Here is a 25346-nt window from a genome sequence, read left to right as displayed (position 1 = left end):
AAAATGAAGAGTGACTAAGATTATGCAGGATAAATTGGAAATAGGTAGCACAGGGAATACATGAAAATTAGGAGGATATGAGAAAAGTTTCTTGTAGAAGTGGGGATTTTAGCTGAAGGAGGATAGGAAAGCCAAGAAGTGCAAATAAGGAGAGGGCATTCCAGACTCTGGGAAACAGACAACGAAAATGTTCAGAACTGGGACATGGATTATCTTATTGGAAGAACATCAAGGAAATCAATGTGACTGAATTTCAGAGTACATGAAAGGGTTTAAAGTTTAAAAAGAATGGAAAGGTGAGGAGAAAAAAATAGATTTTACTTCTCCTTAGTGGTTTTAATAGGGTCAAAGCTTTTTTTATTATTATTTATCACCAGCTTTCATTTGCTGATTATGGTTACTGAAAGGGGAATGGAGAAATTTGACATGAGCCTTTGTAGGCAGTCTTTTCTTTAAAAAAGCAAACAAATATTTATCTATTTTAACATTTGAAAAAATAATTTTAGGTTTCAAATTCTTGGATAACAAAATTCCACTTGCCCCTAATGAGACCTTCATTGGAGAAATGAAATACATTTTCTTCCAGTTTCCTCCTTTCCTTTTAATTTTGGCTGCATTTTACTTCCTGTGATGTTTTCAGTTTCTTGTTTAGTCCAAAATTCTTCTAGATTTTAGATCAAATTATCCATGCTCCCATAATTTGCTTATGATCAAACTTTATTTCAAAAGGATTTAAATTATTGTCCAATACTTCAAGTATTGTTTTTATAAAGTTTATTACCTCACAAAATAGAACCATGTGACTAAGTTTTTTCTACCTGCTCAAAATTCCCCATTCTGCCAAAGCCACTGACAGGAAGGAAAAGAACCTAGACGCAGAACTCCACCAAATTTATATCCTATCTACATTAGCATGTAAAAACAGGAAGTGAGTGGGGTTCTGGGAATCATAGTTTTTCTGGGGATCATAGATTTGCTGGGAATCATAGTTTTACTGGGGATCATAGTTTTTAGGGTAACAGATTCTAATTTAACAAGATATTGGTCTATACTTGGTTTCTGCCAGTCTTCTAGTTTTCACAACAATATTTGTCAAATGTTGAGTTCTTACCACAAAAACTTCAGTCCTTGAGTTTATCATTCAATAACTATGGCCATTTACTATTGTGTATTATGTGCTTAATTTATTCTATTGATTCACTACTCTATTTCTTAACCAGTACTAAATTGTTTTGATAATCATCATTTTGTAATATAGTTTGAAATCAGATATGAGTTTTCAAAGAGATGGGAATTCACTAAATCATCTTAGTTATCTTCTGAGAAACCTGTATGCAGGTCAGGAAGCAATAATTAGAACAATTGATTGATTTAAGATAGGAAAAGGAATATGACAAAGATATATATTGTCACCTTATTTATTTAACATATATGTAGAGCACACATCATATATAATATCAGGCTGGATGAATCAAAAGTTGGAACTAAAATTGCTAGTATTACAATAACAACAATCTCAGATATGTAGATGATACAGTTCTGATAGCAGACAGTGAAGAAGAATTAAGAAGCCTCTTAATGAAGGTGAAAGATTAAAATGTAAAACCTTGCCTGAAGCTTGGAAACATAAAAAAAAAATAGGTAGGATCATGGTAACTGGTCCCATTACTTCCTGGGAAATAAAGTGAAAAGTGTAAAAAGATCAAGAGAGAAATCCCTGGTGTGATGATTGGTTTGTATGAGTTAATGAACAAACCCCTCCAGGGAAAATTCTTTCCTGTCTGGGCAGAGTGCTCTCTCCCAAATTGAATCTCTAATGGAGATATAGAAGTATTAAAAGAAATGAAAGGAAGGTCCCCTAGTAGAGGTTGTTTGGCCCTAGTCAAGATGGACGGACTAGTTGATCTAAAAGGAAACCCCTTCCTTCCTGACAGAAAACGGCAGCATTCTGACAGTGTAGGACAGTGGTTCCCAAACTTTTTTGGCCTACCACCTCCTTTCCAGAAAAAATATTTCTTAGCGCCCCCTGGAAATTAATTTTTTTAATTTTAATAGCAATTAATAGGAAAGATAAATGTATTAATGTTTCTTTTTCATAAAATATAGTAAAGAAAGTTGTAAATTAGAAACATTGAACTTTGAAATTATGAAACCATTTATTTAACTCAGAATAGAATGTAATACAAAAAAAGTTAAAACATTCGAAATCATCTTAATGAGAAGGATGAACCTGGTGTGCTGCTACCAATTTAGTAATCCTCAGCTCTATTTTCATCAGCAGTAATCTTAAATCACCGCGATTGACTATTTGCAATTGTTTTCTTTTTTTGTTAATAAATCCACATTCCAAAATGCACCTGTGGCCATCACTGCCCTCCTGGATCTCTGTAGCACCTACTAGGGGGTGGTGGCCCCCACTTTGGGAATCACTGGTGTAGGATATGGTGGATGTAAAAGGGCAAGCAGGCGTCTGTACCAGGATAAGACACTGAAAGAAGTAGGATTTAGCTTTTGGTCAGGATTTTGCTTTATGCCTGACCCTCCCCAATGTCCCTCCTGGCCTACCCCTGCTAGGGGAAAGATCAATAACAGGCACCCCAAGTTTTGACAGAACTTGGAGCTATAGAGAGTTCTCCCCCACCCCAAGTAAAGCCCTCACCCTACCAGTCATTTTTCAACACAAAGGATTATCTGACTGTGTTATTTCAACTCAAAGGGTTAATTTAATGAACAGGTTCAAGAAAGGGTATTAGAGAAGTGGGAACAGGAATGCCCTAGCCTAGTCTAAATATGGGATGGTTTGGAGTCTCTTTTGGCCTAGCCAAAGCCAAAAAGCTCCAGCTAGAAAGTTCTTGATTCCTTTTTCCTTCCTACGCTGCTAACATAATCTAAAATGACAGGCTGCAATGTCTTTAAATAGTTGTAACAGAGAAAGAATAACTTCTTCAGGACTTGCTCAGTGTGCTTTCCTGGAAAAGCCCCTCAAGCCACTGTAAAATGTTCAGCTAGCCCTCTTAAGTTGTTGTCCAGGAGAAACAGGTATAATCACAGGTGTTTGAGGTACAAGGAAAAGGTTGGGAAATGCTCAGGTATTTGGGGGATTCAAATCCTGAGGTGAGATGTTAGCTTTGTCTAGTTCAGGGTCCAGGGGCAAACTTCCTCATTACTGTTCCTCTTCCAGAGTGCTCTGCTATTCCTTTCAACTGCCTCTCCTGTCATTCAGATCTCTCTCTCTGTCACATTCCAAAAATCCCTTCTGTGCAAGACTTCTCATACAATTCGTCCCCTTTCATGCTGTGACCTTGCCAAGGTCATTGTTGTGAACATTTTATACTTACCATTAATTGCCTTATGCTATTTTCCTAATCTACTCCCCCCAAAATATAAAAATTACCCTTTCCTACCTATTCTATGTTATGCTAAAATCTACTTACCCTAAGAGATTTTCCAGGAACAGTATGGGTAAGGGAAATTTCGGGTTTACAAAAGATAATTCCAAGAAGTAATTCATGTCATTCTCCCTGAACCAATTCCAGTGAGAATGAGATTCAAACATTGTTCACTACCTACTGCCCCTCATTGATTTCCAATGTAAAAGCTCTTCTTTGTGAAAGAATTTTGAAGTGAAATAATTTTCCTTATTCTGTTGTTTTTATGTGCCTCTTTTATGTGAAATAATTTTCCTTATTCTATTGTTCCTTTCCTCCTTCTCATGCTGTATTCCTTTTTCTCACCCTTAAATTTTTTTGAGGTATCATTCAGAGTCAATTCACAACCAAACCCTCAATATATACTTCTTCTAATTGCCCTTACAATGATAAAGTTACATATGCTCTTCCCATGTGAGGATGTAAAAAGTTTATCCTTTTAGAATCCCTTATAATTTCTCTTTCCTGTTTTCATACTTCTATTTAGTCTTGTGTTTGAATATAATATTTTCTATTCAGCTCTGATATTTTCATCAGCAATTTGTGGAAATACTATATTACACTGAATGTCTATTTCCCCCCAAAAGGGAAAATCAGTTTTTTCTAGATAGGTAATTCTTAGTGTAGTACTAGCTCCTTTGCCTTCCAGAATATCACATTTTAAGACTTTTGTTCCCTCAAATTGGAAATTGTTAAATACTATGTGATCCTGACTGTCACTCCATGATATCTGAATGTTTTCTTTCTGTATCCTTGCAATATTTTCTCCTTGACTTGAGATCTCTAGTATTGAGCCATAATATTCCTACGAGTTTTTGTGTGGGGGTCTTTTTCAAGAGGTGATGACTGAATTCTTTTGATCTTTATTTTCCTCTCTGTGTTCTAAGATACTGAAACAGTTTCTGCTGAGAACTTCTTGAAATACGATATTTAGGATCCTTTTTTATTATAACTTTCAGATGGTCCAGTATTCTGAAATTATCTCCCCTACCTATCAAACCTATGCATAAGGGAGAATTTATATGCAAACAAGACAAAGAGAATATCATAAGATGCAACCTGGATCACTTTGACTACATTAAATTAAAATATTTTATGCAAACAAAATCAATGCAACCAAGACTAGAAGGGAAAAAACAAACTGGGAAAAAATTATAGCAAAAGTCTCTGACAAAGGTCTCATTTCTCAAATATATAGAAATTTGAGTCAAATTTGTAAGGATACAAAGCACTCTCTGATGGAAAAATGGTCAAAGGATATGAAAGGGCAATTCTCAGATGAAAAAAATAAAGCTATCTTTAGTCATATAAAAATGCTCTCAAACACTACTAATTAGAGGAATGAAAATTAAAACAAGGTTGAGGCACTATCTCACACCTATCAGATTGGCTAATATGATAAGAAAAGAAAATGATAAATTTTGGAAGGGATGTGGGAAAATTGGGACACTAATATACTGTTGGTGTTGCTGTGAACTGATAAAACCATTTGAAATTTTTTATTTCTGGCTGTTTGCCTAATTGGCCTGGGAGCTCTTGAACTTGGTTATAACATTCCCAGGAATTGTATTTTGGGGATTTATTCCAGGAGATTATCTGTGGATTCTTTCAATTTCTATTTTACCCTTTTGTTCAAGAACATCAGGGCAGTTTTCTTTGATAATTTCTTGTAATATAATGCCTGGGTATTTTTTATCAAGATTTTGTCTCTCCTGAATCTATTTTCCAGGTCAATTGTTTTTTCATTGAGATATTTCATATTTTCTTCTATTTTTTTTTCATTCTTTTGATTTTGTTTCATTGTTTCTTTATGTCACATGAAATAATTTCCTTCTAATCACCCAATTCTAATTTTTTTAAAGATGATTTTCTTCTACAGCATTTTGATTATGCATTTTCCATTTGGTCAATTCTACTTTTCATGGAACTCTTTTCTTCACTAGATTTTTGTGCTTCTTTTTCCAGTTGACCAATTTTTCTTTTTAAGCTATTTACTTTTTGCATTACTTTCATTTTTTGTCCCGATTTTTCTTCTGCCATTCTTATTTGATTTTTGAATTCCTTTTTGAGTCCTTCCAGATCCTGAGACCAATTCCCATTTTTCTTTGAAGTTTTACATGTGATTGCATTGTTTCCAACCTCCCTTACTGGATTCCTCCTTGCTCTTTGTCTCCATAGTCATTTTTTATGGTGACATGTTTCTTTTTCTGTTTGTTCATTTTCCAGCCTTTTTTTTGGCCTGTGTATTGGTAGTTCTGAAAACTACTGATTCTTTCTCTTCTGATGATGGCTCACAACATTATGAACTCTTTCACACTGGTGTTAGAGGCTTCACTACAGGCCACATACTATGGACTTTAGGTTCTCAATGTGGACTGGTGCCATGGATTAGAACTTCAAGGAATCATTATGGGGTGTTCTGCTGTTGTTTTAGGCAGAGTCCTAGGGTCCCAAAGTTAGCCTATGTCCAGGATTGGAACCTAGCAAAGTATGTTGTGGGTAGTTGGCCTATGCTCTTTTGTATACAGTTTTACTTGCAGTTTCCCCTCATCCCATGAAAATTAACTCTCTCTGCCTACCTTTAAAGTTGTTTTCTGCAGGAGAGCCCCTTTATACCATCTTGTTGTTGGTTTTGTGACTCCTATTTTTTAAGGTTTATTTATTTATTTTAGAATATTTTTCCATAATTACATGAATTATGTTCTTTCCCTCCCATTCTACCTCTCTCCCCATAGCCAATGAGCAATTTCACTGGGTTTTACATGTATCATTGATAAAGACCTATTTCTATATTATTATTATTTGCACTAGGGTGATTGTTTAGAGTCTACATCCCCAGTAATATCCCCATTGAACCATGTGATCAAGAAGTTGTTTTTCTTCTGTGTTTCTACTCCCACAATTCATTCTCTGGATGTGGATAGAGTTCTTTCTCATAAGGCCTTCAGAATTGTTCTGGATCATTGCAGTGCTGCTAGTAGAGAAGTCCATTACATTCAATTGTGCCACAGTTTATAATGTTTTCCTGGTTCTGTTCCTTTCACTCTGCATCAATTCCTGGAGGTTGTTCCAGTTCACATGGAATTCCTCCAGTTCATTATTCCTTTTAGAACAATAGTATTCCATCACTAACAGATACCACAATTTGGTCAGCCATTCCCCAATTGGAGGGCATCCCCCCATTTTCCAATTTTTTGCCACCACAAAGAGTGTAACTATAAATATTTTTGCACGTCTTTTTTCTTATTATCTCTTTGGGATATAAACCCACAAGTAGTATGCCTGGATCAAAAGGTAGGCAGTTTTTTAAAGCCCTTTGGGCATAGTTTCAAATTGCCTTCCAGAATGGTTGGATCAATTCACAACTCCACAAGCACTGCATTAATGTCCCAATTTTCCTACATCCCTTCCAACATTTATTACTTTCCTTTGCTGTCATTTTAGCCAATATGCTATGTGTGAGGTGGTATCTCAGAGTTGTTTTGATTTGCATTTCTCTAATTATAAGAGATTTAGAACACTTTTTCATCTGCTTATTGATAGGTCTGATTTCTTTATCTAAAAATTGCCTATTCATGTCCTTTGCCAGTCTATCAATTGGGGAATGGCTTGCTTTTTTTTGTACAATTGATTTAGCTCCTTATAAATTTCAGTAATTAGACCTTTGTTGGAGGTTTTTGTTATAAAGATTTTTTCCCAAATTCTTGCTTCCCTTCTAATTTTGGTTATATTGTAATTATTAATTTAATGTGATCAAAATTTTTTTAATTTAATGTGATCATAATGATTTATTTTACATTTTGTAATATTCTCTCTCTCTTGCTTGGTCTTAAAATAGTTCCTTTTCTATACATTTGACATGTAATCTAATCTATATGAACCTAATTCACTTATAGTTTCCTTCTTTATATTTAAGTTTTTCACCCATTCCAAATTTATCTTGGTGTAGGGTGTGAGATATTGATCTAAACCTAATCTCTGCCATACTGTTTTCCAGTTTTCCCAGCAGTTTTTGTCATATAGTGAGTTCTTCTCCCAAAAGCTGGGATCTTTGGATTTATTGAACACTAGCTTGCTGAGGTTATTTACTCCAAGTCTATTCCACTGATCTTCCTGTCTGTCTCTTAACCAGTACCATACTGTTTTGATGACCACTTCTTTATAGTGCAGTTTAAGACATGGTACTGCTAGGCCCCTCTCCTTCACATTTTTTTCATTATTTCCTTGATATTCTATTTTGTTCTTCCAAATGAATTTTGTTATAGTTTTTTTCTAATTCAATAAAAAAGTTTGCTGGTTGTTTGATAGGTATGGCACTGAATAAGTAAATGGGATTTTATTTATTTATAGTATTTATTATATATTTGTTATANGTTTTTGTCATATAGTGAGTTCTTCTCCCAAAAGCTGGGATCTTTGGATTTATTGAACACTAGCTTGCTGAGGTTATTTACTCCAAGTCTATTCCACTGATCTTCCTGTCTGTCTCTTAACCAGTACCATACTGTTTTGATGACCACTTCTTTATAGTGCAGTTTAAGACATGGTACTGCTAGGCCCCTCTCCTTCACATTTTTTTCATTATTTCCTTGATATTCTATTTTGTTCTTCCAAATGAATTTTGTTATAGTTTTTTTCTAATTCAATAAAAAAGTTTGCTGGTTGTTTGATAGGTATGGCACTGAATAAGTAAATGGGATTTTATTTATTTATATTATTTATTATATATTTGTTATATATGTATAATGCTTATTATATATATGGTATAAATATTGAATATTTATATTATTTATACATGAAGTAGGATTTTCATTTTTATTATGTTAGCTCATCCTACCCATGAGCAATTAATGTTTTTCCAATTGTTTAGATATAGTTTTAATTGTGTGAAAAGTGTTTTGTAGTTGTGTTCATATAGTTCCTGTGTTTGTCTTGGCAAATAGATTCCTAAATATATTTTTTTTAATTTTAAACCCTTAACTTCTGTGTATTGACTTATAGGTGGAAGATTGGTAAGGGTAGGCAATGGGGGTCAAGTGACTTGCCCAGGGTCACACAGCTGGGAAGTGTCTGAGGCCGGACCTGAACCTAGGACCTCCTGTCTCTAGGCCTGGCTCTCAATCCACTGAGCTACACAGCTGCCCCCTCATAAATATTTTATATTATCTAGGGTGATTTTATATTATCTAGGGAAATATTTATCTAAGGTGAATTTCTCTTTCTAACTCTTGCTGCTGGGATGTGTTGGAAATATATAGAAATGCTGACGATTTAGGTGGGTTTATTTTGTATCCTATAATTTTGCCAAAGTTGTTGGTTATTTCCACTAGCTTTTTAGTTGATTCTCTAGGATTCTTTAAGTAGACCATCATATTATCTGCAAAGAGGGATAGTTGGTCTTCTCACTGCCTATTTTAATATCTTCAATTTCTTCTTCTTCTCTAATTGCTAATGATATTGTTTCTAGTACAATGTTAAATAATAGAGGTGATAATGGGCATCCCCTTTTCACTTCTGGTCTTATTGGAAATGCTTCTAATTTATCCCCATTGCAGATGATGTTTCCTGATGGTTTTATAGATAGATAGATATATTGTTTATTATTTTTAGGATAGGCCCTTCTATTCCTATACTTTCTAGTGTTTTCAATAGGAATGAGTGTTGTATTTTGCCAAAGGCTTTTTCTGCATCTATTGAGATAATCATGTGATTTCTGTTGATTTGGTTGTTGATATGATCTCAATTATGTGGATGGTTTTCCTAATATTAAACCATCCTTGCATCCTGGTATAAATCCAACCTGATCATAGTGAATAATCCTCGTGTTAACTTGCTCTGAGTTTGAGAAATGAGGACTTTATTAGAGAGACTTGTAAAAAAACCGTTGCACCATTATAATTACTGCGTATTATTTTCCATCCTGTTAGCTCCTCTTTGGTTTCTGACCTTCAAAACTCTTAATTTGCCCTCTTTTTTATCAACCCCACTCCACCTTCTTTTTTCTGCTTCCCTTCCTATTATCTTATAAGGTAAGCTAGCTTTCTATACCCAATATTGTTGTTCTTAGTGTATGTTCTTTCCTCATTGAGCCAGTTCTGATGAGAGTAAAGTTCACACATTCTCTTGCCCACATCTCCCACCTTCCTGTACACTATGAACACTCATGTCTATTTTATGTGCAATAGTTTGCCCCATTCTATTTTTCCCTTCCCTCTCCTCCCAATGCATTCATCTTTATTGTGTCTTAATTTATTTTTATTTTTCGTATCATGCCATCATATTGACTCACACTCCAACTTTCTGTATATGTATACTTCTTCTAAATGCCATAAAGATGACAAATTTCTTTGATGTTACAAGAATCATCTTACTATATAGGCATGTACACAGTTTAACATTATTGAAAGTCTTTTGATTTCTCTTTCCTATTTACCTTTTATGATTCTATTGAGTCTTCTATTTGAGAGCCAAATTTTCTATTCATCTCTGGTCTTTTCATCAGGAATGTTTGAAAGTCCTCTATTTCACTGAATAATCATTTTTTCCACTGAAGGAAAATAGATCTCTAGGTAATTTCTCTAGGTAAGTGATTCTTATAGCTCTTTGTCGTCTGGAATATCATATTCCAGGCACACCAATCCTTTAGTGTAGAAGCTTCTAAATCTTGTGTTATCCTAGTTTTGGCTCCATTATGGTTGAATTGTTTCTTTTTGAGTGCTTGATATGTTTTCTCCTTGACCTGGGAGTTTTGAAATTTGGCTATACTATTTCTGGGAGTTATTCTTTTGGGATCTCTTTCACGAGATGAGCAGTGGATTCTTCAATTTCTATTTTGTCCTCTGGTTCTAGAATATCAGGACAGTTTTCCTTGATGATTCCTTGGAAGATGATTTCTTACTACTTTTATGGATCATGTCTTTCAGGTATTCCAACAATTCTTAAATTATCTCTTCTGTATTTTTTTCCAGGTCAGTTGTTTTTCCAGAAGATATTTCAAATTTTCTTCTATTTGTTTATTCACCCTATTTTTGGTTTGATTTTTTTCTTGATGTCTCAGGTAATCAATAGCTGCCACTTGTCCAATTCTAATTTTTATGACTTGATTTTCATGACTGACTTTTGTACCTCCTTTTCCATTTGACCAGTTGTACTATGTAAAGAGTTCTTTTCCTCAGTGAATATTTGTACTTCTTTTTCCAAAGGGCCAATTCTGTCTTTCAAGAAGTTTTTTCTCTTCAGTACATATTTGTATATCTTTTTCTATTTGGCCAATTCTGTTTTATACAATGTTCTCCTTTTCTTTGGATTTTTATGCGACTTTTACCAGTTGGACTATTCTATTTTTTAAGACATTAATTTCTTCAGTGTTCTTTTGTGTTTCTTTTTCCAAGTTGTTGACTCTCTTTTCATAATTTTCCTGTATCATTCTCATTTCTTTTCTCAATTTTTCCTTTACCTCTCTTATTTGATTTGTAAAATCCTTTTTGAGCTTCTCCATTAATTCTTTTGGGGCTTGTTTAAGAGCATTATTTGCTCTTAATGGCAATTTAAGTAATTGTAATTAAGTAATTAATTCATTTAGATCAATTTTTCTTGGAGGTTTTGGATGAAGCAGTATTGACTTTGTTGTCTTTTTCTGAGTTTGAGTCTACTCTGACACCAAAACAACTTTCTATGTTGAGTTTCACTTTTTGATGTTTGCTCTTTTTCCTATCTTTTTTCTTTTCTTTTGATTAAAAACTACCATTAAAGTTGGACTCTCTAACTCTGGTGAAGGGAGCACTGTTCCAAGCTTCAGGGTCTTTGTGCAGCTGCCTTCAGAACTGGCATTGGGGATCTACCTGCTTTTAGTACTTCCAAGGTGATATAATATAAAGAGAATTGTGTTTAATACTTTTCTGGCCTGTGGTCTGGTCTATGAATAACCCAAAGTACTCTTTTACCCCTTGGAACACTGACTAGGATCCCCTGCTCCCCCGTGGCTGCAAGAACCAGTGTATTCTGGTGTTCCTCCTCACCCTGAGGCTTCCCCAGAGGAAGTCTGGTTCTTCATATAGGCTATGCAACAAAAGTCTTATACCCAGAGCCAGCAAATGGAACCCTATAATCTTTTGAGCTCCTGTCTGACTCTCCTTACCATCTGTGACTGAGAATTCTAGAAGTCTTGGATGCTGCATCAGCTATGCCCAAAGCCTATTGCCACTGTGTGGCCTGTACTAATGTTCTTTGCCCTACCTTGACCCTAGTGCATTAGATCCTTTGTGCCAGCTTTCCGTATTGTTTTGAGTTGAAAAATTACTTCGCCTTGTCTCTTTGTGGGTTATGCTACTCCAAAATTCATTTTGAGGCATTATATCATTGTTTTTTGGAGGGTTATTTAGTAGAAATTAGATGGGTTCCTATACCTTCTCCACAACCTTGGCTCTGCCTCTTACTCTTGCTTTTTTCACCACCATTATTCACTTTAAATATTTCCTCCATGAATTTTTCTCTGGTGTAAATAATATGTGTCTTCTTTTATAATATGATAAACATGGCAATATATAGTATGATAACACATAAACGACCTATAATATATTATAAGCTATCCTGGGGGAAGGAGTTGTAGAGGAGGGAGGGAGAACTTGGATCACAAAATTTCAGAAAATGATTATCAAAATTATATTGACATGAAACCTGAAAAATATTTTAAAATTAAATCATATCTATTTAATTTATTTCTAGATTTGTTTTTTAACTGTTTCTTGATGTTCTCATTGTTAATTAATTGTTTTATTCAGTGAATTTTTATGACTTTTTCCATTTGACCAACTCTGCTTAAAAGAATACTTTAGTGAAATTTTGTACCAATTTTTTTCATTTGGTCAATTCTACTTTCTAAGGCATTCTTCATTTCAGTGAATTTTTGTGCCTTTTCTATAATTTGGCCAGTTTTGTTTCTTTAAGGTGTTATTATAGTTAATATTTTTATGCCTTTTTAACCAAGCTGTTGACTCTATTTTCATAATTTTCTTTCATTATTCTTTCCCCATTTTCCTTATTTTATTTTTTAAATCCTTTTTGAATGTTTATTCTTTTTCTTGTTAGACTTCTGCCCATTTCACTTTTTTTTTGGTGAGGTTTTCCTTAAAGCTATTTTAATGTCCATGTCTTCTTTCTAAGTTTTCACCTTGATCTTCTCCGTCACCAGAGTAGATTTTTATGGTCCAGTTATTTTTTGTTGTTGTTGATCATTTTCCTAGGCTATGTTCTTGACTATGAACTTTATCTTAAAAGTGTGCTTTGCTCCAGAAGTTAAAGGACCATACTCCCAAGTTCAAGTTTTTTGTACTACTGTTTTCAGAACTGATTCTGGGGGTCAATAATTTTTGGTGCTTCCAAGATGATATTATCTAAGGGAAGTTGTGGTTGCTGTTCATTTGGTCTGTGTTCTGGTCTTTATTCAGGAAATGACCTCGATTCCTTGCAACCACAAGGATTAGTGCTCCTTTTGGCCCTGGAACTGTGATCTGGTCCCCTGTCCTCTGAGAGCCAAAATATGCCAGTACTCCTTTCTACTTTGGAACTGATGCCATGGTCCCTGCTCCATTGTGACAACATCCTTCTCCATGATGGAACTATGATCAAATATCATACTCCCCTGTAAGAGCAATTGCTACCTCTCTTCTCTGTCTTGGAAATGAGATGAGAGCCCATACTCACTTATGAAGGAACACAATCACTCTTCTAATGAGGAATTATTTCAAGGGTCCCTGATCTCTTGCAGCTACAAGTGCTAGTGTTCCACTTTATTTTAGAACTATGACCAAAGGCCGCAACCTAGAATTTCATATGGGCATGCAACAGGTTCTAGCACCTGGGGCCTACAAAAAGTCCCTTATAATCTCTTCCTGACCAGTTGCCTAACCCTCTTATCATCTCTGGACTGAGAACTCTAGAATCTGCTGGTGCTGGTGTTGGTGCCGCAACTGTGTGTGTTGCCTGCTGGGCCAGACTCCCACCCCAATGCCGTAGACTTCTGCTGACTTACTAAATTGTCTTGGGTAAGAAAAATGTCTCACCTTGATCTTTTATTGGCTCTACCACTCCAGAAATTGATTTAAAAATCTATTGTATAGATGTTTAGAGGGGAATGTTGAGAAATTTCAGTTGAATTGCTGCTTGTACTCCACCATCTTATTCTGCTTCCCACAGTCAGTTTTCTACCATTTTTTTTAAATGGTATTTTCCAGAATTTTAGCATGCATCACCTCTGTCTTCAATTTATTTTCAATTATAACCAACTTTCATTAGCCAGGTGTATATTATCCACTTTGTACTTCTTAGTCATCTCTTTTAATAGTTCACAAGAAAAATCTGTAAAATTATATTTTGCTATACAATGTTTTCCTCATAAATGCTTTGGTTGCATTCAATACACAATAAGCACAATAAAATTCTATAGTAACTTTTAGCCAATTGGGTGATAGTAAATGTATAGTCTATTATATAACATGATTTTTAAAAGTTATTTGGTTCTTTATCATATCTTCCTCAAGGTTGCTCTCATAAACACTGAGTGAAGATGGGAAGTTAAGCATGTGGGTTAATAAGTTTGTACACATTTTTTCTTGTTGCTCTTTTGATAATTAGAAAATATATGAGTTTTTTCATATCATTTTTAAAAATCCCTTTTATTTAGATCTCTTGAGAATCAATCATTCAATACTCTCAAATTTGTATTTACTCAACATGAACGTCTTTTATATACTTGGACTAACCTGACTACTTTTCCTATGCTTGTTTTCTCCAGCAAAATTTCTGTTTCGTATTGAAGAACTTTGGGGATGGCAATATTATAGTTCAAATGTAGTTCCTTTTCTGTCACCAATAGTAAAAAGAATTTGCTATAAAATCTTTACACATCTTTTCTATTTTTAATCTCTTTATTGGCTTTCTCTTAGGTCCATCTTTAAGTCCTAGAATGACTTTGCTTAGTTGGGTTTCTTACCAAGCTTTTTAGAAGCAAACAAAAAACTTGATTTTCATTCTGTTAATGGAGTGTTAAATTGTGATGCTAGTTGAAATGCACTTACTGACCAAGACTAGTTCATTCTCTTGTTTTTTACTAGTTCAAAGAGAGCAGTACACAGTCAGGTGATCAAAAAATATTTAACATTCTGAGTGGGGAGTAGCATATTGTTTGGCCATTAGTCAATGCTGCAGTTATTCAGAATTAACCCATTTCCCTGATTTTACTCCACCCTTCCCCAAATGGTCAATGGAAAAGTTGTCATTGGTTCAATGGAAGTCTAGAAATATGATTTGGAATATACTAAAAATGCAAAATCTATTCCCAACTTTTAATCCCCATCATATTTCATGGCTTCCATATTGACATGTTGAAAAAAATAAAATCAAGAAAAATACAGTGAAAAAAATATTCTTCAGTCTGACCTCAGAATCATCAGTTCTTTCTCTGGAAGTGGATGCCATTTTGATCATGAGTCCTTTGGAACTGTCTTGGATTATTGTATTGATCAAAGTAGCTAAGTCTTTCACAGTTGATCACCCTTACATTATTGTGTACAATATTCTCTTGGTTCTACTCATTTTACTTTACATTATATAAGTTTTCCCATTTTTTTCTGAAACCTTCTGAAAACTTCTGAAAGAAAAAAATGCATTTTATCAAGTTTTATAGCACAATTATAGTCCATCTTAATTACATAATACAATTTATTCAATCATTCCCACCAAATGATGGGCATTCCCTCAGTTTCCATTTTTTTGCCATCACAAAGAAGCTGTTATAAATATATTTGTACATATAGATTTTTTTACCTTTTTCTTTTATCTCTTTGATATATAGATCTACTACTGGTATTTTTGGATCACAGAGTATGCAGAATATATACCACTTTAGGCATAGTTCCAAATTATTCTCCAGGAAACTTGGATCAATTTACAACTCCACAAATAGTGCGTTAGTGTTCACATTTTTTAACAGATACTCCAGTATTTGTCATTTTGCTTTCCTATCGTGTCAGCCAATTTGATAGATGTGAAGTGATACCTCAAAATTGTTTCAATTTGCATTTTTCTAATCAATAGTGATTTAAAGTATTTTTATATGACTAGTAATAACTTTTATGTGTCTTCTTCTGACAGCTGTTTATATCTTTTGATCATTTATAAACTGAGGGATGACTTTATTTTCATAAGTTAGATTCAGTAACCTACATTTTAAATAAATAACATTTTTATTAGGGGAAGTTGGTGTATTTTCCCCAAGTTTCCTATTTTCCTCCTAATCTTGACTGTATTGATTTTATGTATGCAAAACCTTTCCAATTTAATATAACCAAAATTACACATTTTACTTCTTGTGGTATTTTTTTTCTTATTTGGTTATAAATTCTTTCCTTATCTGTACATCAGAGAGATAAAATTTTCCATGTTGCCCAAATTTTCTTAAAGGAGTCTTTTTTAAACTTTTGCCTTCTGCCTGAAAATCATTTCTATTTATTTGTTCCAAGGTAGAACAGGCAAAGACTAGGCAATGGTTTAAATGACTTGCTTACAGTCACACAGCTAGAAAGTATCAGGCCATATTTGATCCCAGGATCTCCCATCTATGGGTCTTGCTTTCAATCCACTGAGCACAATTTAAATGCTCCCTTATATTACTTTAAATGTCCACATTATATACCCATTTTGATCTCATCTTGGTATATAGTGTGAGATGCTAGTCTATACCTAATTTCTGTCACACTGCAATTTCCCCCACTTTAAAACTGAGGAAACTTGGCAGGGTTAAGTGACTTGTTCAAAGTCACAAAGTTAGAATGTATCTGAGACCTGGATTTGAACTCAAGTCTTCCTGACTCCAGGCTCAGTGTTTTATCCATTATACTACCTAATTACTCCAATAATATACTGCTATTTAATTCCAGCTCATTTGACATCATGATCAGAATTGTTTCTATTTTGGAATATATAAAACTAATAATCTATGTGTAGACATATATATGAACTTCTCCATATCCATTAATCTATCTTTTAAAACTGAAAACTCCTAAATGGGTAAAATTCTTCTCTGTACTCTATAACATCTTTTGTACTCTCTCTTTCTCTCACACACTCTCTCCACATATGTATGTATATATATATTATACTATTGATTATATATTTTATATTGTTGCTTTTATATGTATATATTTTCAGATCAGTTGGTGCTTAATAAGTCATTGATGGAAAATCAGAGATTTAAAAAAAAACTAAGTAACAATCTAGATATTGCCCTAATAAAATACAATTTCTAATTTATATTCTAATACTCAACTAATAGAGATCTATATTGTGTTCTGATTCTATAGCTTATTGGCTGGACCACCTTGAATAAACTAATTAATTTATCTGGGCCTCAGTTTTCTCATTTGTAAAATGAGGAATTAAGATTATTTTAAGGTTCCTTCTAGTTCTCACATTCTATGAAACTCTGAATAAAGAAGGGAATACTGATACTCCATTTTATTACATTTACAATATATACTAGTTTGTATATTTTGAGTTTCTGGCCAAAAAAAGATTCCTTTCCATTACTTAAGGGAAAACCTAGAGGTATATTTCACATTTAAAATTATCTTACTACATTATTTGCCCAAAACTCAAATTCAAAATAATTTAATTTTTTAAAGAAATATTTGTGATATTTTTCCATGTTAAAAAGTCCTCTTGAAATTTGTGTTTTAGGTTCCTCGGCATCAGTTTCCTGTTAATCAGTATCCTATTTCTTTGAAAATCCACAATGGAAATTTGAGAGATATACAAATGGAAGCTCCATATTTTGTTACTATATCAGAATTAAATAATAGAGGAAACTGGAAAGTCAGTAAGGCTTGATGATTTATTTATTTCTACCTGAGCATAAATTATTGAATCACATATGCCAGTGATTTACAAATGGACATATGTTGGACTTTATAGGTTCACAAGAAATTTTGGAAAATAGTCAGAAATTACAAGTATGTTTATCCCTACCTTGCTTCAACCTGGCCCTTTTTAGTATTAAGCTAGATTATATTGCTTCAAACATTTCAGAATTTCAAATCTAAAAAATTTGAAAATTATTTTCATTGTGTCATAATCAACCTTGTGTTTGTTTTCTTGATAAGAGTTAATTCTTAATAAGTTTTTTAATGGTACAGTGCATTTTGCTTTAAGAAATGAGGATAACAAAATGTTAATGCATTGACTAACAAAAGTGCATCAAAAGATTTTGGCTGGTTGGAATAAAGGGCTAAATCATTAAGAAAAACTTCAATAGCAATAAATGTTAGATGTTATGTTTGGGTTAAAAAAAATAAACTGCCTAAAATACAGGAGAGAGAAATGTGTGTTAAGAAATCATGTGAAAAAGATATATAGGGCTTAAAAGGACATAGTTTTGTAATGGATCAGTAAGGTGATATGGCAGCAAAAAAAATACTAATGTCATTTTAGAAATAAAGTGTCTAGTACAAGGGTAATAATAACCCCAATTTAAATGTCAATCATCTAAAGAAGTATATGTAGTTCTGGATACCACATTTTAGAAACGACACTGACAAACGAATCCAAAGGACGTAACAAAGATAGCAAAGCACTGAAGATAAATAACCTGGAAAAAAAAGGACTTCTGCTTAGGAACAGTGTGCCATTTTGGGGAAAGTTGATTCTGGCTTAATATGTAGAAAGGAAAAAAGAACAACTTTAAAACTTAAGAATCTAGCCTTGAATGGAATGTGCTATCTCAGTTTCAGAGTGGAATGGAGCAGAGGGGAATATAAATTCTTTGCCACTAGAAGTCTTCTGATTGCCAGTTGGATTGCAGATGGAGCTTACATTTTGAAAGGGAGTTCACCAAATTTAGTTCATCAAACATTTACCATGCCTATTGTGAAGGAGGAAAAATCACAAAAATACAAAAACACAAAAAGTATACAATTCTTATCTTAAAGGCTTATGTTATGCTAGAATACAAATAAATAAATGTAAAATATATGCAAGATGATTCGTAATAATTTCTGGGAAAAGAGACTGTTGATAATTGGGGTCAAGGAAGGCCTTATGACACATATGGCACTCATAGTCTGAAGGAAGGTAGGAACTTTATAAGAAGAAGACAGGGTAGAGGGGAATATGTGAATTATGACGAAGTTCTTGTGTAAAGCAGTGAGTTGAAAAATAGAACCATGTACAAGAAGCACACTAGCCAGTCAGTGTGACTAGGGCAGAGAAAGAGTAAAGGGGAGTAATGTGGAGTGAGAATGGGAAAGTAGGTGGGATCCACATTGTGGAAAGCAGTAGATGTCAGCATGAGAAGTTTGTATTTTATCCTAGAGATAATGAGTAATTCCAGATTTTTCATAGTGACATGGGCTGTTCTGGATGACCTTTTAGGTCCTTTCCCACTTGATAACTTGAAGTTTCTAGATTGGGTTCAGGATGATGAGGAAGAAGAAAATATAGCATGATTCAGGGGTAAGAGTGCTGTAATGATATGATCAATGTAGTAGACATCATAGATTCATAAGATCCAGAGGACATATTTAGACGAAAGAATATAGGGCTAAAGTTCTGAGGCTAAATGATTGCTTCATTAACACCCTCATCAACTCTGCAAAGACCTTTTCTCCACTGCCTTACTGCAACTCCAAGATGCAGTAATTAAGATACGTAAGGAAAGCAAAGAAAGGTCAAGAAAAGACCATTAATGTACAGTTTCAGGAGACTGGATGATATTCTTCTAATAGTAATGAGTATCCAAGCAAAGCAATTACTTGGTGAATTTTGTGAATACAATTAGGCATTACAGACCAAACAATAAAGTTATTGGGTACATGAATTGCATATAGAGTGTTATGGGCTTATTTAGTTGCTCTCTCTCTTTGGAAAGAGTAACACGAAAATTGGGATATCTTTGTCTTTGAAGTTCCTCAAAGTTTTCTCTGTCCATTTTGCCAGCTGCCAAACAGCTAGTACATCTGTATTCAGAAAGAAATATTGATATTCATGGGTCCTTTCTGTGTGTGTATGTAATCTCTTATCCAATTCTGTGCCTTAAATGTATCTCATTGAATTAGGGAACAGATCCAAAAATAACTGAAAAAATGACTGAAAAATACCACATTGCAGAAAATTCCAATGCCTCTGATACATGGAGATACAAGGACCATAGCAGCAAATGCTAACAAAACTAAGACAATGAACTAATGTTGTACTTAGTGATTTTTTTTTCTATTGGAAATTGCCTCCATAATATGAATATGCATTTCTAGAAGGTAGAGAGACATCTTGATCTGGAAGGCAAATTAACATAAAACCTGAACTGACTTCACCTGACTGCAGTCAGAGTTTAAAAAAAAATATTTGAAATGAATTGAACTTCAGTTTAGTGAAGTAGGGAAACTACATTCAGCTGAGATCTCTCAATGTTCTCCAAAAAAAAGCTTTAAGATAATTCCTCAAATAAAGTTCTAGAGTGCAAAGCCAACAAAAGTTCAAGATGAGACATTCTTTCTGCCCCAGGTAATTTAGGAGGCAGAAAGAGAGATCAGTGACACAGGGTGGATCCAGACCCAGAGTTCACATGAATTGAAAACATCAGTGGTGGGTTTAGGTTGTGGCAATAGAAGTAGCAGCAGTTTGAGGAACACTAAAGTCAGAGATTGTAAGGAGACACGGCAATTAGTCAAAGAGATTACAAGAGACTTTTGTGCTAGCACTGAATGCAGAACGGAAACATCCATTGCCTATACACACTTCAAAATCATAATTCAAAGGCAGGGAGAAACACTTTCAGTCAAAGGAGAGCCAGAGGAACAGTATGAGTTTTGGTCACAAGGGTTCTGGGACTGTGTGGAATCATTTATAGTTCCAAAGAAGCAGAGGTCCTGAGGAGTTGGATCAATTATAATTGTAAGGGATTACTACTGTTTCCAGTCCCAAGGGAGCCGAGGACCTGAAGAGAAAATGTAGACTGCAATCTAAAGATCCCCAACCTCTCCCCAGATCACACCACCTTCAAAGCACTGGAAACTTCGAACCATTCAGTACTGCCTCTAAAAATAGAAGTTCAAAAAAAGTTTGAAATATGAGACAGTGCCCTTCTCTTCTCCACTCCCTCTCAAGGAACAGAGTCCAACTTTAACAAAAAGTTCCCAATCATGAAATAGGGCGAGAAGATTAGTAAACAACAACAACAATAAACTGGTCATAAATATCTGGTAGAAAGACCAATCCAACTAAAAAGAAGACAATGAAGTCAAAACAGCTTCAAGAAAAACATTGAAGAAGTTTTCAGTTTTAAAAGAGAGAAAATATAGATTCATGGATGTGGATAGTTCGTGTCCATATATCTGTGATGAGGAAGTGTGGCTTGCCCTTTACTTGCTCTTCACCCCTTGCTATAGTCTTGCTGACTGTGCTCCCCTTTGCCCCGGTGCTCCGGATTTTCTCTGCCTACCTTTTTAGTCTTTCTTTTCTTGAAAGTTGTTTCTCTCTATCTCCTTGTTGGTTCTTTCACTACTGTATTTGTTTTGTGGTTTTTTAAAAAAAATATCGATTGGAGGTTATTCTGATGGTGTCCTTGGACTTCTCTGCCTTACTCCACCATCTTGGCTCTGCCCTTGGAACTCGTTCCCCTCCTATTCCAGTGAGAGAGACCTTTCCTGCTGACTCTCCAAGCTCTCCTGGGATGAAAAAACTGCTTCACTGTTGCAAAATCATAAAGAGGCTTTGTTCTAAAAATTTTGGAGAGGAATTTTAGAGAGATTAAACAAGTTTCTGCCTCTCTCTCTGCCATCTTGGCATCAGAAGTTCTTTCTCTCTTTTAATTATTTCTTAGTTACACTATATATGTAGCTTGTTTGCATGTTGTCCCCCTCATTTGATTGTGAGCTCCTTAAGGACAGAAACTATTTTTTTGCCTCTTTTTCTATCTCTAGTATTTAACATTAAGCACAATAGACGCTTAATAAATATTTGTTTAGTTAATATAGCCATAGATCTCCTATCTACACTGTAAAAATGGCTGCATTTGGGGAATGAGTGAACTAGATGCATGAGCATTTAAAATTTGCCCAATTATTTAGATGTCTTTATTTCCATGAAGAATATTTTGTGCTTACATATATACAGTAACTGTATGTGTGTTAGTAGGTAGACTTTCAAGCAGTTTATATATTCTATAGTTATTTTAAATGGAATTTCTCTTTATTTTCTACCTGATATTGTTTAATATGCAAAAATATTGATGATTTTTCTGGATTCATTTCATATCCTTAAACTTATTCAAGTTGTCATTTCAACAATTTTAGTTGATGCTAGAGTTTTTTAAATAAACTGTCATATCACTTCCAATAGTAGATAATTTAGTTTCCTGTTTACCTATACTAGTTCCTTCAATTAATTTTTCTTGTATTATTGCTAAAATTATGATAACATGATGAAAACCGGCATCCTTCTTTTATCCTGGTTCTTTCTGGAACATTCTCTAGTTTATCCTCGTTACACATAGTGTCAAGTCATGGTTTCTGACACACACTATTTATCAATAATGGCCAGATTTTCAGAACAGTCCACAAGTCCATTGAGTTTATTATACACGTGAATCTTAGAAAGCCATTAAGAGTATTATGCTCTTTTGGACAAATCATTTTATCTGGCTGACCCAGTCCTTTATATATAAAATGAGTATAATGCTATTTTGTATTTCCCTGTAACCTTAATGAATTACATACATATGAGCTCTTACAAACCATAACCATAATATTGTTTTAATGGGAAAATATTTGCCTAAAAGATAACTTTTGTGTATTATAGAACAACATGTGCCAGATGATATGAAGAAATTGAAGCAACATGTAGAAAGCTTGATTTTTCGTCCTGTGTATAACCCCAAATCCCTCAATCTAAGCATAACTGTAAGTTTGTATTTTTATACAGTATATCTTTAGAAGATTGTCAGCTTCAAAGTTTGTAATAGCATATAGACCACCGATAGTATGAAAGGCCATCCATAAAGGAAGTTATGAGACATCTAAGGTCGTGTGTGCTCATCTCCCATCAACATTTGTATTCATGTAAATTCTTAATGAAATGAAATTTAATTTTAAGTGCAAATGAATTACAGAGTCAGCACAAGTATAAAGTAAAGAAGTGTAATTTATTCCCAATTATTTTTATTTTGAGAATGAGTATATATACACATATACATGTACATATATATATATATATACATTATGATATGTACATATCATACAATTCTGAGGCATCTTTAAGCCTCAACTATTGGTGCTACTTCTTCCATCCTAGCCTGATGACTACCTAGATCACTGCTCAATTTCCAGTGACAACCTATTGATGTCTGAATGAAATACAAATTTTTTTGCCTAGTACTTTAAATTATCCATTTTCTAAATTCAGCCTATCTTTCCAGTATTAAACTCAGCTTCCTTTCACAGACTATATTCTATTCTAGCTGAACTTTTCGCTGTTTCTTGATCTTGTCCATCTACTATGCTTTCACACTTACCATTCCCCAAACCTTATAGCACTTTTTTCATGACTTGCCCACTGAAATGCTTCTTTTTCCAGTACCCAGAAACTCCCTCCTTCATGAAACTTTCCGTAAATGATCATTTTCCGATTAAAAATTCTCTCTCTCCTTGAATTTACCATGGTGCTTTGTTTTGATGCCTCCTTTTCCCTTGTCTCATGCAACCATGTATCATAGGATTTTTTATACAATTTGTCATCACTATTAAATTATTGCTTTAAGATTAATGATTTATACCTTTTTCTCCCATCGGAATTTGCAAATGTTATAGATTTGAAGCAACTTTTTATATTTCCCACTCCACAGGGTCTCTGAATAACAAAGTTAGTATGGAAAGGAATTTTTCTTCCCAATATTTTGGTCTACTAGACTCTCTTGGATACAGGCCCAATTTTAGATTGGGATCAAGATGGGCCTGAGGGATTCCTCTTTGGACCACAGCTTTTTCTCTCTTTTATTTTTAAACCTTTACCTTCTGTTTTAGAATCAATACTAAGTGGTAATTATAAGGCAGAAGAGTAGTAAGGATTAGGCATTTATGGTTAAGTGAGTTGCCCAAGGTCCCACAGCCAGGAAGTGTTTGATGCTTCCCTTCTCCAGGGCTGGCTCTCAATCCACTGATCTACCTAGCTGACTTATAGAATTCTCTCAATATTTCTAAAAGTTCCCTCTAAATCTAGGCATTGCTGAGACTATTTGCCTAAAAAGTGACACTGGGCAATCTAGTCATAAGTTAAAATGACCTTAAGACTCTCTACAGAAAATTCAAATGCTTCCAATATTAAAAACTCAGAAATTAGCAATCAAGTCCCATATGGTGACTTCATGATACTCAGATGTCCCTGTCCAGATTGTGTCTTCAGGTGGCAAAGGCAAGGATTTCAGAGTAGGGTCAGTGAAAATCTACAAGTCTGAGATCAGCTCATTCATTGGTAGATCAGGGAAAATCAAGAATCTGAGTCTTTCCAGAAAAAAGAATGACAAATGAGATTAGTCAAAAGAGATTCTGAGAAATCATATCATAAAGGATATGTCTACATAGTGTGCTGGGATAGATAACAAAGCCTACGGTGATCAGAAAGCCAAGACAGAAAAATACTCGAGTCAAAACAATAAATGACACTAAGAACAAGAGAGATCAAGGGACAGTCTAAGCAGTACGTTAAGAATCTCTACCAATTTGTTTTACTTGCCTTGGAAATAGGAACAGACTTTTAAGCAACATCAAGGAAGCTGTTTTTTCCTCCTATCCCTGGAAGCTTTTTTTTTGCTTTGGATAGATTTGGTTCATCTATTAATTTTTTTTAATGGAAAATAGTTGTGAACACCTCGAGCTTCAAACTCCACCGAGAATTAGGCTGTAATCTAGACTAAGACTGTGCTTTTACTGAGAGATTTTTTTTCTTGAAATTATTAGCTGATTAGCTTTTTTTTAAAAAAAGATTCCTCTATCAATCACTCACTGTATCTTCCCTTTATATGGGTGGGAACACTGGTCCTTTCACTTAATACCTTTTGAAGACAATACTAACACCAAATAGTTTCAGTTTCCTTTCCTTCAGACCTGGCATCCTGGTCCCTGGCCCAGATTCTTTCTTGATTTTTGGCTTTCTCGTAGTTGAGTTGAATCACTTTCTGTTACTTTTTACATGGTAGAAGAGGAAGGGTGTTCATTGCAGAATCTCTACAATATTAGGACTGAAGTCCAGTCAAAAGGCAGCATATTTTCAAAATTTTTCCTCCTCACAAAACTAGTTATTCATTGCATATTTGTGGTATGATGGAAAAGAGAATAAAAGGTGTGTCAATGAAGTCTCTGCAGTAGAGAAAGTACTAGAATAGACCCTGCAATGGAAAATTTATAAGGTAAACTTCTATGCTTTCCCTGGGATCATGAAATCTAGTGGGGACAGGGTATTGAGTGAACTCTTTGAAAAATAGAGATAAGAATTTTACCTTAGAGGATATTTAATTTTTGTCCTGTAGCTTTAATTGTAATTGTTCTATATCTGTGATATAATTCCTTTTGGGGGTTGGTTAAAGTACTAAAAAGGATTTTTTAAAAGTGACCAATAAAGTCAAATCATTATGCATTTATTAAAAGCCTATTATGTTCTGCCACTGTGCTCAGCACAAAGGAGGACCAAAATAAATGAAACCTCAGTCCTTGATCTCAAGAAATTCACAGTTTAATATGGGGATAACTGTACATAAACAAAATATGTTCAGAATCAATTGGAGATATTCACCAGAGGAAAGGCACCAGTATTAAGCAGACTTTTGAAAAGATTACTTGTAGAAAGTGAAACCTGGGGCTTGAAAGAAATGAGGGAATC

At 34.2% G+C, this 25346-nt stretch overlaps 1 protein-coding gene across 1 annotated transcript in view; it reads left to right on the top strand.

The window, feature by feature from the left end:
- The window catches only part of LOC123234050 (cation channel sperm-associated protein subunit beta-like), a 168612-nt gene that overhangs the window by 134307 nt on the left and 8959 nt on the right, over positions 1 to 25346 (top strand). The window contains exons 22-23 of the mRNA XM_044660001.1: positions 17163 to 17301; positions 22275 to 22375. Coding sequence (XP_044515936.1) covers positions 17163 to 17301; positions 22275 to 22375 — 240 coding nt within the window. The remainder of the gene's footprint in view (positions 1 to 17162; positions 17302 to 22274; positions 22376 to 25346) is intronic.

Source organism: Gracilinanus agilis, chromosome 2, assembly GCF_016433145.1.
Source record: "Gracilinanus agilis isolate LMUSP501 chromosome 2, AgileGrace, whole genome shotgun sequence".
NCBI lineage: Eukaryota > Metazoa > Chordata > Mammalia > Didelphimorphia > Didelphidae > Gracilinanus > Gracilinanus agilis.
The sequence above is the reverse complement of the archived record's forward strand: the minus strand, read 5'-3'. Positions and strand labels throughout refer to the sequence as shown.